Source organism: Erythrolamprus reginae, chromosome 1, assembly GCF_031021105.1.
Source record: "Erythrolamprus reginae isolate rEryReg1 chromosome 1, rEryReg1.hap1, whole genome shotgun sequence".
Classification (NCBI taxonomy): domain Eukaryota; kingdom Metazoa; phylum Chordata; class Lepidosauria; order Squamata; family Dipsadidae; genus Erythrolamprus; species Erythrolamprus reginae.
In genome coordinates, this window is record NC_091950.1 from 217,907,339 (window position 1) to 217,925,506 (window position 18,168).

An 18,168-nucleotide genomic window follows, 5' to 3' on the forward strand; every position below is an offset into this window, starting at 1 on the left:
CTTCCTCCATCGCTTCTCTAGACATCTCTTCTGGCGTTTCAACTCCCGGAGTTCCTCGTTGAACCATGGAGCTCTTCGGGGTCTAGTGCCATGGAGAGTCGCAATGGCGCAATCCAGTCAAGAGCCCCTGCTGCAGCCTTGTTCCAGGCCTCAGCAAGGGACTCCACTGAACTGTGGACGAATCTATCTGGAATAACCCCAAGCGCCTTCTGAAAGCCCTCTGGGTCCATCAGGCATCTGGGGCGGAACAACTTAATTGGTTCCGCTTCCCCGCGGGGAAGGATGGGAGCCAGGAAGTCAAGCCATAGTAGAAAATGGTCTGACCATGACAAAGGCAACGCTTCTAAGTCCCTTAGTCTCAGACCATTACTCAATTGCTCAGAGAGGAATACCATGTCGGGTGCGTGTCCCCCCTTGTGAGTCAGACCCTGTATTACTTGAGTCAGGTCCATGGCTGTCATGGTGACCATGAACTCCTGTGCCAGTCCAGAGGTTTCGCCAAGTGATGGCAGGTTAAAGTCCCCCAAGACAATAAGTCTGGGGAACTCCACCGCCAACCCAACTACCTCCTCGAGTTGCACAGGCAGGACTTTTGACATGTAGCTGGGAGGCAGGTATGTGAGAAATAAGCCCACCTGAACCCCTAAGTCCAACTTCACCAAGAGGGACTCGCAACCTGCAATCTCTGGAGCAACGAGTCTACGTAGGCAAAGGTTCTCCCTGGCTATAATAGCCACTCCTCCCCCCCTTCCCTGGGGTCGAGGTTGATCTGAAACCCGGCTGGACAAATTTCAGAGAGAAGAACTCCTCCCTCTGGGCCCAGCCAGGTTTCAGTTACACATGCCAGGTCGACCTCCTCATCCAAGATCAAATTCCGGATGAGGAGAGCTTTATTTACCACCGACCTGGCATTGAGTAGCAGCAACCTGAGCCCAGGGCCAGAGTTACACTCATCACCAGTGCCCAGGGTTGAGCTCACGGAGCCAGAACAAGGTATCGTTATTAAGAAGCGATCCCTCGTTCCCCTGGAACACCGAACTCCATGGCTCCCACCATATCTGCCTCTCCCCAGCAACACCTGGATATTCCGACCCTCTGCCATTTTCCTTTTCTCTATCTGCAATAAATATATTTATGTTTTCCTCTGCAAAGATAAAAATAATCAGGGAAAACAGATATTTAAATAACTAAAAGCGCACCAGAGCCCATCAATACGCTGGGCATTAACATACTTAGATCAGTGTCTGTTAGATACTCAGAATACCAAAACAAAGGATGAACAACTTTTTTACTACCACTTTGTGGGCATGGCTTATTTTGTGGGTGTGGCTTGATATTCATGTGACAATTGGTGTGACTTTGTGGTCATGTGACTGGGTGGGAGTCATTTTGCAGTCATGTGACTGGGTGGGGTTGCTGGGTGGTCCTGTGACTGGGTGGTCATGTGACTGGATGGGCATGCCAACTTGATGTCACTCATGTCAAGGGTTAGGGTTAAGGTGCCTAGCCTCTCCTCAACTCAAAGGCTTCAACAAGATGCAATTTCTTTGTCTATTTACTACTATTAACTCTTCACTCCTCCTCTTGCAACAAAACACCTTAATCCACCAGACTTGAAATACTGTGATTAGACAATTTACAACTATGTCGCCTCCGATCTGATCTAACAGTAGTTCATAAAATCATATACAGTGGTACCTCGGTATTCGACCATAATCCGTGCCAAAAGTGTGGTTGAGAACCGATTTGGTTGAGAACCGAAACAACAAGAAATAAACTGCAGCCGTTTAGGCCAGTGGTCCCCAACGTTTTTTCCACCAGGGACCAATTTCAGCAAGACAATTTTTCTATGGCCCAGTGGGGGCGGAAAGGGGTGTGGTTGGGGGCGGGATTAAGCATGGGGGTGCTGGTCCTTCCCGCCCCTCTTTCCCGCCATCGCCCTGTGGCTGGCAGAACCTGCCTCCCAAACCCTCTTGCCTGGCGGCAGGTGAAGCGCTGGAGGGAGGGGGTCAGGCCGGCCCTCCTGCCTCCCCCCCCAGCCAAAAATGCAAAGGTGTGCCACGGCAGAAGCCAAAAGAGGCTTGAGCCTCCCGGTCCTTCCCGCCCCTCTGTCCCGTCCATCACCCTGTGGCCGGCAGAACCTGCCTCCCGAGGCCTCTTTCCCAGCGGGAGATGAAGCACTGGAGGGAGGGGGCGGCGGCAGGAGGACTGGCAGCTGCTGACTCCACGGACCGGTGCAACATGCCCCGCGGCCTGGTACTGGTCCGCGGCCCGGTGGTTGGGGACCCCTGGTTTAGGCAATGCGGGAGAGATCCGCCCTCCCCCTTTATTCCTGACTAACAAGAAATAAACTGCAGCTGTTTAGGCAACACACAAGCGATTCCCTTCCCCTTTACTGTAAGTGGAAAACGCTTCCTCCGATACTCTCTCCGTTCACACTCCCTCCGATCACACCCCTGCTGAGCACAGCTTGACTCCTAATGATGATGCAGGCAAGACACGTCGTTCCCTGCTGAACGAAAGGCATTTGGCTCGGCTGGGCTCGGCTGTTTGAATTCCGAAGCTTTGGTCGAATTGCAAGGCAAAAGTTTTTGGATTTTCCTGGTCGAAAACCGATTTGTTCGAGCTGAGAAGCATTCGAATACCGAGGTACCACTGTACTAAAATGTCCTACTTCTGTAGGACACTACTCCTTTCTGGCAATATTCCTCTTTGTTAGAGGCACCAAAATAATCCAGATAATATAAGGTTTCTTGCTGCAACATGGGGTTGGACTAGATAACCTCTGATATATCTTCCAACCCTAAATTGCTGTGCTGTTTCAAAATATCTTCTGAAGCTATGCCTTGTGGCAGTTTATGATGCTTCATTCATCTTCTTCTTTTCTCTCTCTCTTCTCTTCTGCCCCTTCCTTCCTTCCTTCCTTCCTTCCTATTTCTCTCTCTTTTTCTGTCCTTCTCTTCCTTTTTTCTTTCTCTTTCTTTCTCTTCCTTTCTCTCTCTCTTCCTTCCGATTTATCTCTCCCTCTTCTCTCTCTTTCTCCTTTCTCTTTCTTTCCTTCCTTCTTTCTTTCTTTCTCATTCTCGCTCCCTTTCTCCCTTCCTGTGAATAACCCCAGAAGCTCTTTGACTGCAGGAAGAAAAGCCAGATGTTTTGAAACTGAGAACATGCCCATTGATCATCTGGCAGCTCCACTATTGATTAGCTTAGTCTGAGAAGGATAGCTTAGCAGCCATTTACAATAAGCTCTCAACTCCATGCATGTGGTAATCACCAAACAGTGAATGTTTCTTTCTTTCTTTCTCCCTTGAATGCCCCCTGCACCCCATTTGGACCTAGCAAGCCTCCCTACAGCCCCGAGAGCCAAATGGAGTGTGTTTGTGTGTGTGTGTGTGTGTGCCGCACCCCTCATGACCCATTTTGGGCCTAGCAAGCCACCCTACAGTCCCCTGAGATCCAAAAGAGGTGCGGGGAGGTACAATGCCCCCCTGCATCCCTTTTGGCTCTCAGAGGGCTGTAGGGAGCTTGTTAGCCCCAAATTGGGTGTGTGTGTGTGTGGGGGGGGTTTGACAATCTCCACATGCCGTGTTTTGGACCTAGCAGGCTCCCTACAGCCTCCTGGAAGCAGGGATAGGTTCTAACTTACCTCGCTGCTGGTTTGTTCTCTCCTGTACTGTGTGGCAAAAAAACAAAGCTAAAAAACAGATGGCAAACACATGCAAAGTGCTGGAACTCGGCATCTTTGCATACCCAGAAGGAAAAAAATATTTTAAAAAATATTTTAATTTTTTTAAAAAGGATGGCAGTGCCCTCTGACTGGCCCCAACTGATCCAGTTTGGTGACATCATTGTGACGTCACCAGCAGGTTGCTACCAGTTTTGGCAAATTTGTCTGAACCAGGAGAAATCCACTCCGATCTATAGGTATAATTATCTATAGGTATGAACCAGCTTTGAAAATATTTCAAAATATCATATGTTGATTTTTCTGTTTTTCCAATTTTAATTAGGATATTCATCTTTGTACTTATGTTCATCTCTTTGGCCTGAAATTATTATTTTTCTCTGTATGTTGCATCAAGAATACAGTATTTAACTGAGAATAATTCTATTTTCAATAAAAGAGCACAAGGTTCATGCACAATAGCATAAGTAAACCAGTTTTAAATCTGGGTTTCAATCTTTCTGATGGCTGCAGTGGAATTAAAAATATTAATTTTGGATGGACTTTGCCCAGTGTAATCAAGCCCATGTTCTCCAATCTGTTTAACCATATAATCTACTTATGTATATACATTTGCAGGTCCAAACTGCTTTGCAGGAACCACCATCATTCCGGCTGGCATCGAAGTCAAAGTGGATGAGTGTAACATCTGTCACTGCCATCACGGGGACTGGTGGAAACCTGCTCAGTGCTCCAAACGTGAATGCCAAGGCAAGCCAACTGCATAGGGCAAAGCTCCCAGCAATGCTGTTTGCACAACAATTGTGACAGTTTCCCAAGCTGAATCTACCAGCTGCAGTTGGGTCACCAGCAAAATCTTTTAGGATTAAATAAGACAATTTTAACTGTGAGCTTGTTCTTTTCCTGTCTTTTCCTCTCTGAAAATAAATCTATGTAGTTTGACATTATAGCAAGCAACACAGGTTGGTAAATTAGCTTAGGAATGGAATGTTCATAAGAGCTTCTGGTGATGGTTTATATTTTCTCCACCATGTGGGGATAATTGAAAAGAAAAATGTATGCTAAAGCCAACCAATGTAAGCAGTCAATATTCATGAAAGAGATTATACAACCTAAGAAAATCACTCTTAAAATCATCACTCAACAACATATACCAGTGTTAGTCTGTTGCATTATCATTTCCCCCACCTCTTTGGTTCTCAGCAAGGAGGAAAGAAACTGCAGCTTCCTAGAGATTCACCTTTCCCTAACCCATCAGACTAAATACTGTATACCCATTCAGATTAATTTTAGTGACAATTATTGCTCTCTTTGCTCTCTCTCCATCTTTGAATAATCTCAGCAAAAATGTAGAAATCAACTGGTTTTTAGAGATAACATGTACATCTCTACTGGAATAACTCATCTAACATAAATTGTAGTTCATGACTATCCAGGTGTTAATTATCAGCACAAATATATTTTAAAACATTTAATGCGGAATAACAATCCTATAAACTGGATAGGGTAAGGGAATCACACAAAATATTTATTTGACCAGGATGTCTGGAAATCAATATAATCCCATTTTTTTTGGCTCAAGAGCCCCCCCCTCCCCAAAAGAACTCTGCAAGTTTCCTGAATTAAATTTGTGTTTTTCATTTTTTCTTTTCAGTGTTCATTTCTAACTCCAATGAAGAAGTTCTCCTCGCTTGACCTTTCAAGTGCAAATATTTGGGGCTAAATTAATAGGGACAACTTTTTGTCCATTGTTCCATTTCTTCTTAGGTAAAATATCTCATGAAAGAAATCTCATGTTCTAAATCTATTTTAAATTTTGCAATTTCTTGGAAGATATTGAGATAATTTCATATACAATCCTTTTAGACATTACAAATATGTTCCATGGAGAGAAAATTGTGTTAATTGGAAAATGACTGAAACACCAAAGTCCCAGAAATATGTATTATGTAATGAAATTTTGCACCTACCATCAACCATTTTATTGAGTACGAAAAATGAACCTGTCTCTAGAAAAGATGTAATTTGACCATACGACTGTATGAAATAAAAGTAAACATCAAATGCCATGTAAGTTTTGAGTAGCATGTTAACTCAAGCATTGTGGATTCTCATCCATAAGCTTTTTTCTGTGTTTAATGCCCTTGATATAATAACACTGAGATAGAGTGGTGCCCTATGATATGAACAAGCTGATTTGGCTTCTTCTCAAATTAATAGAAAGCTCCAAAGGAACAATACTCTGACACAAGAGGGATCTGCACTTCCTCTGTTCGTCTAACATTATATCAACTTTTCCTTATTAAACTAATTTGAACAATGGTTGGCAGCTATGTTCAAGAATTTATGAATGCAGATTAGTAAATTATTCAGCTATAATTTTTCAGAGGTATCCTCACTTTCCCATTTCATGTCAGATTCATTTCCTGTTTTTGCTTCCTCCTAAATACAAATAAGCTAAAGCAGATTTTTGAATAAGAAATAAATTACATATCTGGGCTTTTGAAAATCATGACAATGCTAAATAGAATAGAAAGTATTGTAGCCTATGTTTTATTGGCAAATTCCAGAATCTTTGGGAGAAAAGACAAAAAATAATAATTGACTAAGATCCATCAAAAGAAAAGCATACTAGAAGTAATTCATTGGGGTCGAGAAATCTGAATTCACACAAAATAAACTTTATACAGAAGAACAGACTGGAAACCATCACTGACAGATCTTTGTTAACAAAGTCTTTGTCTGGGATGTAATTATCATAAGTTGCTTTAAGGGGCACTTTTTTTTTTTACAAAGTGATTCAGTTGCTATGTTATGATTGGGAAAGGAGCATTAAAAAAAAAAGCCTTTCTGCATGTCAAAAGCTCATTTGTAGAGCTTCATAAAAGCTTCAATCAGAAGCTAGCTATTTTGGAGCTCTGCTAGGACCCCAATCTGAGAGACATAACATTCTTTTGAAAGGAGACACTTAAAAAGTTCTCACTTATGCAGGAGGCACTATTTAAAATACCATAAATGTAAATGTAGTGATTAAGGCATCAGACTAGAAAGCAGGAGCCCCTACATTCTAGTCCCACCATAGGCACAAAGTCAGCTGTGTGATTTGGGCCAGTCTTTTTCTTTCAGTCCTAAGACACTTTTGAAAAATGTCCAATCTTTGAGAATTGGAGACCACTGAACAATACTGACCCTTGAATGGTATTCTTGCTTCACAAGATTTGTGATTTACATATTATATGTATGAGTAGAAATTATTAAGGAACTTAATAATGAGCGCTATAGTTGGCCTTTCTTTTCATTCCATTCTTTCCTTGCTTCTTTGGCCTTTTAGTCTAGCCCTCCTAATGTTGATAAATCAGCTCCACTTTTGCCCTCAGGCTCCCTCTCTGAAGAATGGAACTCATGCAGTTTTGACATTTCTCCTATTGGAGGTAAAAGCAGCTTTTAGCTTTGGATGGCTCATCAGCTGTACCTGTTTTCCAAATTCTTCTCCTCCAAGAAGCATCTAGACTGGGGGTGTCAAATTCATGGCCTGCAGGCCAGATGTGTCCTGCACTGGCCACATCCACCCTCATTTTAGAAAAGAGAGAAAATCATGTGAAAACATGATGGGTGCCAGTTTGACACCCCTGATCTCGACTTTCTATCAACTTTTGGAATCTACTTACCTTTTTCACGGTAAAGTGATCCTGTGAAATGTTGCAGCTGCTTGAAAGAGATGTCAATGTTTTATGAGACTTACTCTGTGTGCACCAAAGTACTTTTTCCACTTTAAATCTGAAGCCCTGCACAACCCTGGGTTTTTCCTGTTACTCTGCAAACCAATCTGAACAATTAACAAAAACTATCCATCTTATTTTTTTAAAGTACTGTAGTAAGTGCACCAGGTTTGAATGCAAGTGCAAACAACACTGATTAAATGCTTTATAAAGTAAACAAAAATCCCATGTCGATAGCTTGTCAATCAGATTGACTTCTATACTTTTTAATATCATTTATATATTGCAAGTTTGCTTAATATAAGGTCTTTTACCATTCTAATCCCACCTGAATGGATTTGTCTAAAGAAGTTATGCTGCATTATTTATTTATTTTGTACTGAATTTTAAGGGGATCATTCATTGTATTTGGAAAATATGGATAATATCAGTTACTTTTATGTTCTATATCATTTCTGTGGCACATGAAAGCCAAAGATGCTAATATTTTCCCTACATTTAAAATTCATTAATTAAAATAGTCTGAGTTTTTATTAAAAGTGCTGTGCTGTGCACTTAAGGGTTAGGGTCATTCTCTTTTTCCATGTCCCCTGGATCAGTTTGGCAGGTGTAGTGAGCTAGTAAGCAAGCTCTGTATTATTCCTCATTTCCAGTTGTTTTACACTACAAGTAACGGCTAGACTGTGTTGTTCAAACTGCTATGAATAATAGCTATGTCATATGTCTGTACGTAAATGTCTTGCTTGATAGAAAAATTGACTCATAACTGATTCTCACGCATAGAAAACATAGTTTCAACTAATCATGCTGGTCAATTATACTGGTCATTCTGACATAAATTATATTTTTCTTTCACATTATGCTTCCCTGGCATGGAAATGAAGGTGGCCTAAAGTGTTCTCCTATTCAATTACTGACAGACATTATCTGCTTAGTTCCACCATAGACACTCTAGCATGAGCCTTCAGATCACAGCCTGGATGAACAGGCACAAGGAAAACTCAACAGTTATCCTGTTAGAATGGATGGAGAAGCTGATTGTCATTTTGCCCTGCTTCTTCTAGCTACAATTCTTTGGGTATTCTGGACTACAAATTCCTATTCTGCTAAACCATTGGTCACTGATTGGAACCTGCTAGAATACCAGAAGTACTGAATAAACATTGCTTACGTTCCGGAGCTCAAGAAGTTCCCCAAGCATGTACATCTTAAAATTGTACCTACTATTACATAGAGGTCAATCCTGTGCAGAATGAAGCTCCAGAAATTTGTACATACATATACCTGACATAGCATAGGGCCAGATCATTATGTTTATATAATTTGATCTACCTGTTTTAAATAAAGCTGTGCTGTACCCTACTTACTTGGAGACCAGATTAACTAGCAGTACTTCAACTGCTAATGAAACAGGGGGAACTGTGTTCTTCATAAAGAGAACACCTGTCACATTTTTTACACTTCTAAACAATAGTGTGCCTAAAAACTAGTGAAAACAAAACACGCTACTGTAAAAAAAGATTCTAGAAAACAATATTTGAAAAATATATTATTAAAAATATTTTGTTAAATATAAAATATTATCCAGCAAATGTCTCCTGTGTTCTTCTTTGCACTACACTTGTGGGATTCTCTTTTTAATTTCACATCTGTACAGAAAACCCTGACTTAAGTAAAGAACCAAAACATTTGATATAGTGACAACTCAATGTATTATATTGGTATGCACAACTACAGATCCCTCAACCTTCATCAAAATAATGTGAAGAGCCACAAGACCCTCCCAAGGTTACAGATTATACCCCCTCAAAAAAGGAAATGCTGACTCTGCTTAATGTCAGACCTGCCCCAGTCTGATCCATTATTTTTTATTTATTTATTTTATTTTATTAATTTTGTCAAGTACATATTAGAGGTATGTAAAGATATAATAATATTCATATACATGATAGTAGTAATAAGAAAAAATAAGAAGAAACATTAGATATAATAATATTCAATAAAAGAAACATTAGGACAGGGAAACATTAGGACTTCCATTAGGGAAGTGAAACTCTTGCCTCCATTTGGTTGAAGTGAAAAGTTTACTAATACAGTATACTGATTGCAGGAAAGTCAAGCCGAATGTAAAATTCCTGTTTGCCAATACAGAACTAAACCCCCACTTTCCCCTAACCCTCCCCCCCATGTTTATCCATGTGTAGCCAATCTGGCACCACCATGCCGTTTTGGGAAACAGTGAGAAGTTTGAGTTGGTAAAATTCCACTCTCAGGGCAAATGGTCTTGAAGATACCAGCATGCCAGCAGTAGTTAAAACAGGATAAATCACACAATAGGTAGTTTATATGCCGGAGCTTAACTGGAAGGATCCATCTTGCTTGGGCAAGATTGACGTAAGTAATCATCTTTTCCATTCACTCCTGGATGTGAGGTAATTAATTAATTAATTCCTCACTCTAAAATGCAGCTAAAATCTCCTCCCACTGATTTCTTCTAATCGGCTCTGTTGCTGTCTGAATTTAGGATGTAACTCATCTCCAATCCTGCCCATTATCTGAGTCATCTGTCTGTCTTTCAGCGGAAGTATATTGAGTATATTGTTGCTTCAAGCGGAGATATCCATTCTGACATTCCTGTGTAGTAACTTTTCTTAATTTCAATCCAGTTTTCAAGTAGAGTTCCCCTAAGTAAAGTTTTTTCAAACTCTTATTAACTTCTTGGCACATCTCCTTCGCTGGGATCTTGAATCTTCTTGCCTCATTCGCATTTAACATAGGTATTTCATCTATCTCAATCATTCATCTATCTTAATCAAAGCGTGGACCAAATGGACTACACCCGAGTCCTAAAAGAACTGGCAGATACCATTGCAGAACCACTACTCCTTATTTACCAAAAATCTTGGAACACAGGACAACTACTGGAAGATTGGAAACGAGCTGACGTAGTCCCCATCTATAAAAAAAAAGGGGGGGGGGGAAACAGACCCAGGCAACTATAGACAAATCAGTCTGACTTCTATACCAGGAAAAATACTGGAAAAAATAACCAAAAAACACCTTTGCCACTACCTAGAAACAAACAAAATAATAACCAACAGCCAACATGGGCTTGCCAGGAACAATCATGCCAAAACAATCTCAAACTGACGAAGGAGAGATTCAACCTGGAAATAAGGAAGAACTTTCTGATGGTGAGGTGATCAACCAGTGGTACGGCCTGCCATCAGAGGTTGTGAATGCCCCAAAACTTAACACATTCAAAAAGAGATTGGACTGCCATATGACTGGGGTGGTGTAGGGTCAGCTTGACAAGGGGTTGGATTACATGACCTGCAAGGTCCCTTTCAACTCTAATAATAAATAAATAAATAAATAAATAAATAAATAAAAATAAAAATTAACTCATTCCTGTAATGTCTCTCCCACCCAGTAAGTAGGTATCATCCCTAGTCTTTTTTCTCTGGCTCAGCTGAAAATATTGTTCCAAAGACTATTTCCTTTTATTTTCTTGTTTTAACTATTTTTTTAAAAAAAAAATCCACTTCAGGATAACAACCAAGGTATGGTACATTATTTTCAAGCAGTTTAGATTGCTGAGAAACTAGCCTAGTTGGCCCCATTTCTCACAGAAAACAAAACACTGGGAGCCACAAAACGTGGGTGGGCATGGCCAACTTGATGGTCACTCACTCCCACTCATTCACATGACGCCCCAGCCAAGCCTACCCAGTGTTTTGTACCTATGTTTTCTATGGGAAATAGGTAATTTCCTCTCCATCTATCTCCTTCCCTCTTTCTCATTCTCTGTCCCTCTCTATGTCTGTCTGAGTGTGTGTCACTCTCTCTTGCTCCCTACCTCTGTCTCTTCCCACTCTGGGAAAGCCCTGCAGTCATGTGTGTGCTTTTTCGGGCTTTTTGACAAGAATCTTCCCTCTTGTGAATTCTCATCTAATTTTATTGAAATTAGCTCTCTTAAAGTCCAAGATAGTTTGACTTTGTTCTACTTGTGCTTGCACAATGTTGAATTCAAATATTGCACGATCATTTGCCTCCAAGGTTCCTGTAGCTTCAACACCTTCTATCATTTCATCTCTGCTAGTAAGAATTAAGTCCAGTATGGTTGGTCCCCTTGCTCCCTTCTCTTTTTGGGAAACAAAGTTCTTTGCTAGGTTTGTTAAGAGCCTGTTGGATTCTCCACTTGGCGCAGTTTGTCTCCCAGTTGATGTCAGTTAAAAAAACCCATTATTATTGTGATGTGCTTCCTACATACCTTAGTTAGCTGACTAGCATTTCCTGTTTAGTTGGGTGGCCTATATTATAGACCTATGGCAATGTCATTCTGTCCCCTCATTTAATATTGACCTAAATGCATTCAACATCATTTTCATTATTGCTGTGTTCTATTTCTGTAGAGATGTAGTTATTTCCTATATATAGTGCAACTCCACCTCCTCTTTTATTTTGGTCTATTTCTTTCTATATCTGTCCTCATTTAGAGTCCATTTTGATTGACCCTGTATTTACTGTTTACTTAACCTGTGCTTGACTGCCCCTACTTTCTTACTAGCCGTCTAATTAGTACACGTGGTATGGCACTCACTATTAAATGCTTGGGTTTACTTGACAGCAAGGTTGATAATCTTACCCCCACAAATATCTATGTTATATGCACTGATAACCCTATTAATTTTAGATTGCTGGGGACAGAAATGTTCTGTATCAATTAATTCTGTTCCCACTGTTCAGTTTAAATGTTTATCCAGAAAATCTGTTAATTTAATGCCAAGTCACCCAATCCTTTTTTTTTTGATGGATGCAAACCATCTCTTGTACAGTTTTTCATAGGATCAGCTGCAGACATCATGACTAAAACCAAAGCCTTCCCTGCTTTAGCCATACATTAAACTCTGCTATATGCTGGCCTTTCCCTTTTTGTTCCTTATATACTAAAAACATATACAGTGATACCTTGTCTTATGAACTTAATTGGTTCTGGAAGGAGGTTCGTAAGGTGAAAAGTTTGTAAGACGAAACATTGTTTCCCATAGGAATCAATGGAAAAGTGATTAATGCGTGCAAGCCCAAAACTGAGAAACCGGGAAGCTGGGCCACCACCGCCGAAGGAGGCTTCAATCTCCCAGTCCTCCCCGCCCCTTTGCCGTACGTATCATCCTGGGCGAAGTGCTGGGGGGAGGGAGTCAGGAAGGTCCTCCTGCTTCCCCCCCAGTCAAAAACACAATGGAGGTCCGCCGCCGCCCGCTTGAGCCTGGATGACTGGTACAGTGAAGCGGCATGGAGCAATGGGAGGCGGCTTGAGCCTCCCTTTGCTCCAAACTGCTTCGCCCTGCCTGTCATCCTGGGTGAAGCGCTGGGGGGAAGGAGTCAGGAAGGTCCTCCTGCTCCTCCCCAGCCAAAAACACAACGGCGGTCCGCCGCTGCCTGCTTGAACCAGGATGACAGGCAGGGCCAAGCAGCGTGGAGCAATGGGAGGCTCAAGTCGGTGGCGGCTTGAGCCTCCCATTGCTCCATGCCGCTTCGCCCTGACTTTCATCCTGGGCAAAGGGCTGGGGGGAGGGAGTCAGGAAGGTCCCCCTGCTTCCCCCCCAGCCAAAAATACAACGGAGGGTCGCCGGTGGTGGTGGCTTGAGCCTCCCATTGCTCCATGCCCCTTCACCATACCTGTCATCCTGGCTGAAGCGGGCGGTGGCGGACCGCCTTTGTGTTTTCGGCTGGGGGAGGGGCAGGAGGATCTTCCTAACTCCCTCCCCCCAGCGCTTCGCCCAGGATGACAGGCAGGGTGAAGCGGCGTGGAGGAATGGGAGGCTCAAGCCAGCGACGACGGACCGCCTTTGTTTTTGGCTGGGGTGGCAGGAGGGACGGCCTGCCCCCCTGCCCCCCAGCGCTTCGCCTTCTGCTGGTCAGAAGAAGGAGGAAGGGGGGCATCTTGGCTAGCCACTGGAAAGCCAAGGGAAAATCCCAGGCGCTTCAGCTGACAGTCGGGGAATCTCAGCGGGAGCGGGAAATGAATGGGAAATCCCATCGGGGGTAGTCACAAGGCAGGGGAATCCTGCATCAGTAAGTGAGTGCACGTGCAGTAAGAGAGCCCAGGGACCCGGGCTCATGTTCGTAAGATGGAAAGGGGTTTTAAGACGAGGCAAAGAAATCTTAATCCCCAGGTTCGTATCTCAAAAAGTTTGTATGACGAGGGGTTCGTAAGACAAGGTATCACTGTACTGCTAAGTTCATACGCCAAGCTCTGAAGATCATTCTGCACAGAAAGTACATCTTTTTGGGACAGATCCCTTGTGCCAAGATATATAATAACTTCAACAGTCCATAAGTCTTAAAAGTTGCCAAGGTTGGATACCCCTGAGATAGATGTTCTGATAGATCAGAGTTTTTCAAATTTGGCAACTTTTAAGATGTGTAGACTTCAACTTCCAGAATGCTGTCTGGGCAATTCTGGAAGTCCACACAATTTAGGATTGCAGGCTTGAAAAACCCTGTCAAAAATGGGCAAATTAAGATCCTTTTTAGAGATCTGTGCTTTGGTTTTTTTTTAAAAAAAAACTCAACACATTACATATTATCCTGAGCAACATATCTATGAAGACTCTAATAAAATATGTTTTATGGAAAAAAATATAGAAAGACAGCTAAAGATCTCTAATTCCGTTATTCTATCAAGGGCTGTTAGAAATCCAACCTCTGTCCTTCAAGATTCTTTATAGAAACATTTATTTTTGTGCCTGATAAGATGACATACATGTCCAGAGAATGTCAATGTTTCAATTAAACATTAAGAGGGAAAGGTAACAAAATATGAAGTTGATGTTCCATTAGCTTGCCCTCCATTAATATCTGAATGGTTGCAAATTGCCTCCCTGGACATTTGAGAAAACTGATCTACTTGATTCAATTCAACCTGGCCTATAATTGAAAGGACTCTACTGATTGATTATATTGAGAATTCTTTAATTGTGATGATTTGTTGAGTATTTTCTTTCCCTCTTTCTCACACATGAATGAAGCTTAGATTTAAATAAAGGTCTTTCATGCTAATGCTTTAGAACATGATTTATTTGTGATTATCAAACCATTAAAGGGAAACAAATCCCTCAGCAGAAGCACAATCATGATTACAGATTTAAGTAATCTCTTTAAACAAATTCAGTGACAATTCAATTTCACTATATAAAGAATGAGAAAAAAATAATATTGGCATGCTGAGGCTCATATTAAGAGCACAGTAACCAGAATGATACTAACCAAGGTTTCTGAGATTTTCTAAGATTTCAATGCAGAATGATTATAATTTCAGTACAAACAATTAATATAGTTTACAGAACACAAACAAAAAAGATAATTCCTCTAATAACAACATGCAAAAGATTTTGGGAATATGAATCTTCAGTTATCATACACACACATACACTTTAAGATTTGAGGAGTAAATTTTATGCAACCTTCCTATCCAGAATGAATTTTTGTTTCAGTACATACTTTTAGTATCTTTTAATATAATTTCAGTAAAATTTATCACAATGTTGGGAAAAAAATCTTAACAGGCAATAGTTGAAATGACATCACACAGTCAATAAGCCACGTGGAGGGCACTTCCCAAACCTTTCCTTGACGAACTTTTTGTGGTTTGTAGTTAGAAGAGGCATCATAGATTATATATTGTGTACAGAAACTCTGGTCAGATGTAATCTTAGCATGATAGGCTACTGTGCTGATTGTCTGAGTGACATCATTATCTGATTTAGGCTTCCTTAGGAGTAGCTGTCCTCCTCCAGCTTTCACCAGTTCTTTGAGGTCGTCTTTCTTGTGCTCTTTAAAAATTCCCAGGAAATAGAAGTAGCACCCATCAAAAAGTTTTGGCAACTGAAATAAAGAAACGATTGTTCTCATCCATGCAGCTCACAATTCTGAGATAAAGCCACAATTTCTTATTTAACAAACCTCTACAATTAATTAGTTTAGCTAGCTTCTGTTGATCTGTGAGCTACACTGAAACTAATAATACAATTTTTATATGGCATGTAAATTACCAAATCAACCAGCAACAAATTAAGGACTAGAAACTGCTGAAAAAATGGGTGAAGATAGAAACAGGAGACCAGAATTGGCAAAATGGGATAGAACAGAACAAACAAGAGGAATGGTTCCAAAGAAGGAAAACAGATATGTAGCGTATTCTCAAGGATAATAAAAGGAGTGAACGTTCCTATGGATGGAAAAAAATAGAATGAGAGGAAAAAGGAATCAAAAAGACCTTGTGAAAAAATTTTTAACATCAATTATGTTGTAGAAATGAGGGATAGCCTAAATAGATCAAATTAGAAAAAAAAGTGGAGCTTTGCAACAGAAGAAGCTGGTACAAACAGGTAAAGATATAAAAGGGCTAAATTTCATATATGGAAAAAATAATCTGAACTTGATGTGCATGTATTTAATATTAATTAATAAATGATTACAAAATATTTCTAGATGTGGGAGGAGAAACAAATTTAAAATTCAATAAGACATATTAAGTATAATTTTCATATTTTCATAACAATATACAGAGGGGAAGGACAAAGCTACCAAACAGGTTAGTTTTGCTAATCAAAATTACTGATATACTAAAATGTATCAAAAATTAATCCATTCTACTTCAGATAATAGCTGTAAATATTTTTCCAAAATTTACCATAAAACCAATATTTAGAAACATTTATTGACAATAAAAATCCACATAGTTAAAAATTACATTTGTAATTTAATTTAGCTATCTATCAGTTCTCAAAATTAAATGTGGAAGCAAAGTATTATTCTTCTCTTATCTGAAAAAAAAAAAGACTGAAACACTGATAAAAAAAGTACCCACAAGCTGTTCTGTGTTCAGGCGCCCTTGTCGAGGACCACCATCTACTTCATATTTCTCTTCTTGTTCAAAAGTGCCACTCACCAAGCTGGCTTCTACCCCTATAAGTTGGAAAAGAAAGTTTTTTTAAAAAAAAAATAGAATGTGGCTATTTTCTGCAAATCCAGAAGTGGGTTTGGGGAGAGGGCATTGAAGGATTGGGGGGGGGGACATGAAGATAATAGATGGACAGATTGGCTGGAACATATGCCAAACTAAGAGAAAGGGTCAATATAGATGACAATTAAGTAATCAAATTAGTCAATCAATCAGAATAGATCTGGAAGGGACCTTGGAGGTCTTCTATTCAGCATTTTCTTAAAAACTCCAGTGATGAAGGTTCTGAAGGCAAGTTGTTCCACTGGTCATTTGTTCTCACTGTTAGGAAGTTTCTCCTTAATTCCAGGTTGCTGCCCTCACTGATTACCCATTGTTTCTTGCCATGCCTTCTGATGCTTTGGAAAATAAGTTGACCTCCTCTTCTTTGTGGCAGCCCCTCAATTTTTTTTAAAGTTATTATCTTATTAATTGGCCTAGGATGTTTTATGTATTGTATTTTTTACTAAAATGTTGTAAGCTGCCCCGAGTCCATGGAGAGGGGCGGCATATAACTCCAATTAATAAATAAAATAAAATAAATATTGCAACCATTCTTCATATGTTTTAGCTTCCATCTTAGTTATTATTTGCACTTTTTCAAAACTCTCAACATCTTTTTTGTAATGTAGTGACCAAAACTGGATACAGTATTCTAGGTGTACTTACTGAGGCTTTATAAAGCGGTACTAAAACTCCACATGATTTTGATTCTATGCCTCTATTTATACAACTATGGATTGTATTAGCTTTTTTGGTTGCCACCACACACAATCCTAACTCATGTTTAAGTGATCGTCCACTAGGACTCCAAGGTCCTTCTTACAGTCACAATTTTTGAGCCAGGTTTTGCCTAATCTATAATTGTATCTTTGGTTTTTCCTGCCAAGGTGTAAACCCCTGCTTTTCTCCACATTAAATTTCATGTTGTTGGATAGGGCTCATTGTTCAAGTCTGTCAAGATCTTTTTGGATTCTGAGTTTGTCTTCCAGGGTGTTTGATATTCCTGCCAGCTTAGTGTCATCTGCAAATATAATGAGTTCTCCTTCTATTCCCTTATCTAAGTCATTTATGAAGATATTGCAAAGTATTGGGCCCAAGACAGAACTTACTTCCCTCCATGTAGATGTATTACCATTAAGGACCACCATTAAGGACTACTTGTTGAGTACAGTTTGTCAGCCAGTTACAAATCTATCTGGTGGTGACATATCTCATATTTTTCTAGTTTACTAAGAAGTTGGTTGTGGTTTACTTTGTTGATTGCCTTGCTGAAGTCTAAGTATACTATGTCCACAGCATTTTGCTGGTCTACTAATTTAATCACTTTGTCAAAAAATGAAATAAGATTGATTTGGCATAATCTGCTTTTAAGAAACCTTTTATGGTTACTAGTTATAACTTTATTTGTTTCAGGGTGTTCAGAGATCTGATTTTTCATTTTTTCCAAAAATCTTCCTAGGTATTAAAATTAGGCTGATTGGTCTGTAGTTTCCTGGGTCTCCTCCTCACCACCGTTCCCTGTAGGCTGCGCACGCCTGTGCCAGCGCCCCCCAAATCGCCCCCCGCGCACCCTTTCCAAGGGAGCGCGGGGAGCCACGGCCCCCCCGCGCCTCTAGCCCCCTCGCGCCCCTGGCTACTTGCCGCTGCCCCCCGCTTGCCCAATCCGCCTCTCTTTCTCCTCCACTTCCCGCCTTGGGGCGCGGCTCCTCCCGCAGCGGGAACGCCCGCCCCGCCGCTCTTGCAGTCCCTTCGCT

At 40.7% G+C, this 18,168-nt stretch overlaps 1 protein-coding gene across 1 annotated transcript in view; it reads right to left on the reverse strand.

Moving 5' to 3' along the window:
* Window positions 1-14,469: 14,469 nt before the first annotated feature.
* The window catches only part of BARD1 (BRCA1 associated RING domain 1), a 135,650-nt gene continuing 131,951 nt past the window's right edge, over window positions 14,470-18,168 (reverse strand). Inside the window, exons 10-11 of the mRNA XM_070732176.1 lie at window positions 16,280-16,377; window positions 14,470-15,294 (exon numbers count right to left, since the gene is read on the reverse strand). Of these exons, the coding sequence (XP_070588277.1) occupies window positions 14,947-15,294; window positions 16,280-16,377 (446 nt within the window). The 3' untranslated portion in view covers window positions 14,470-14,946. The remainder of the gene's footprint in view (window positions 15,295-16,279; window positions 16,378-18,168) is intronic.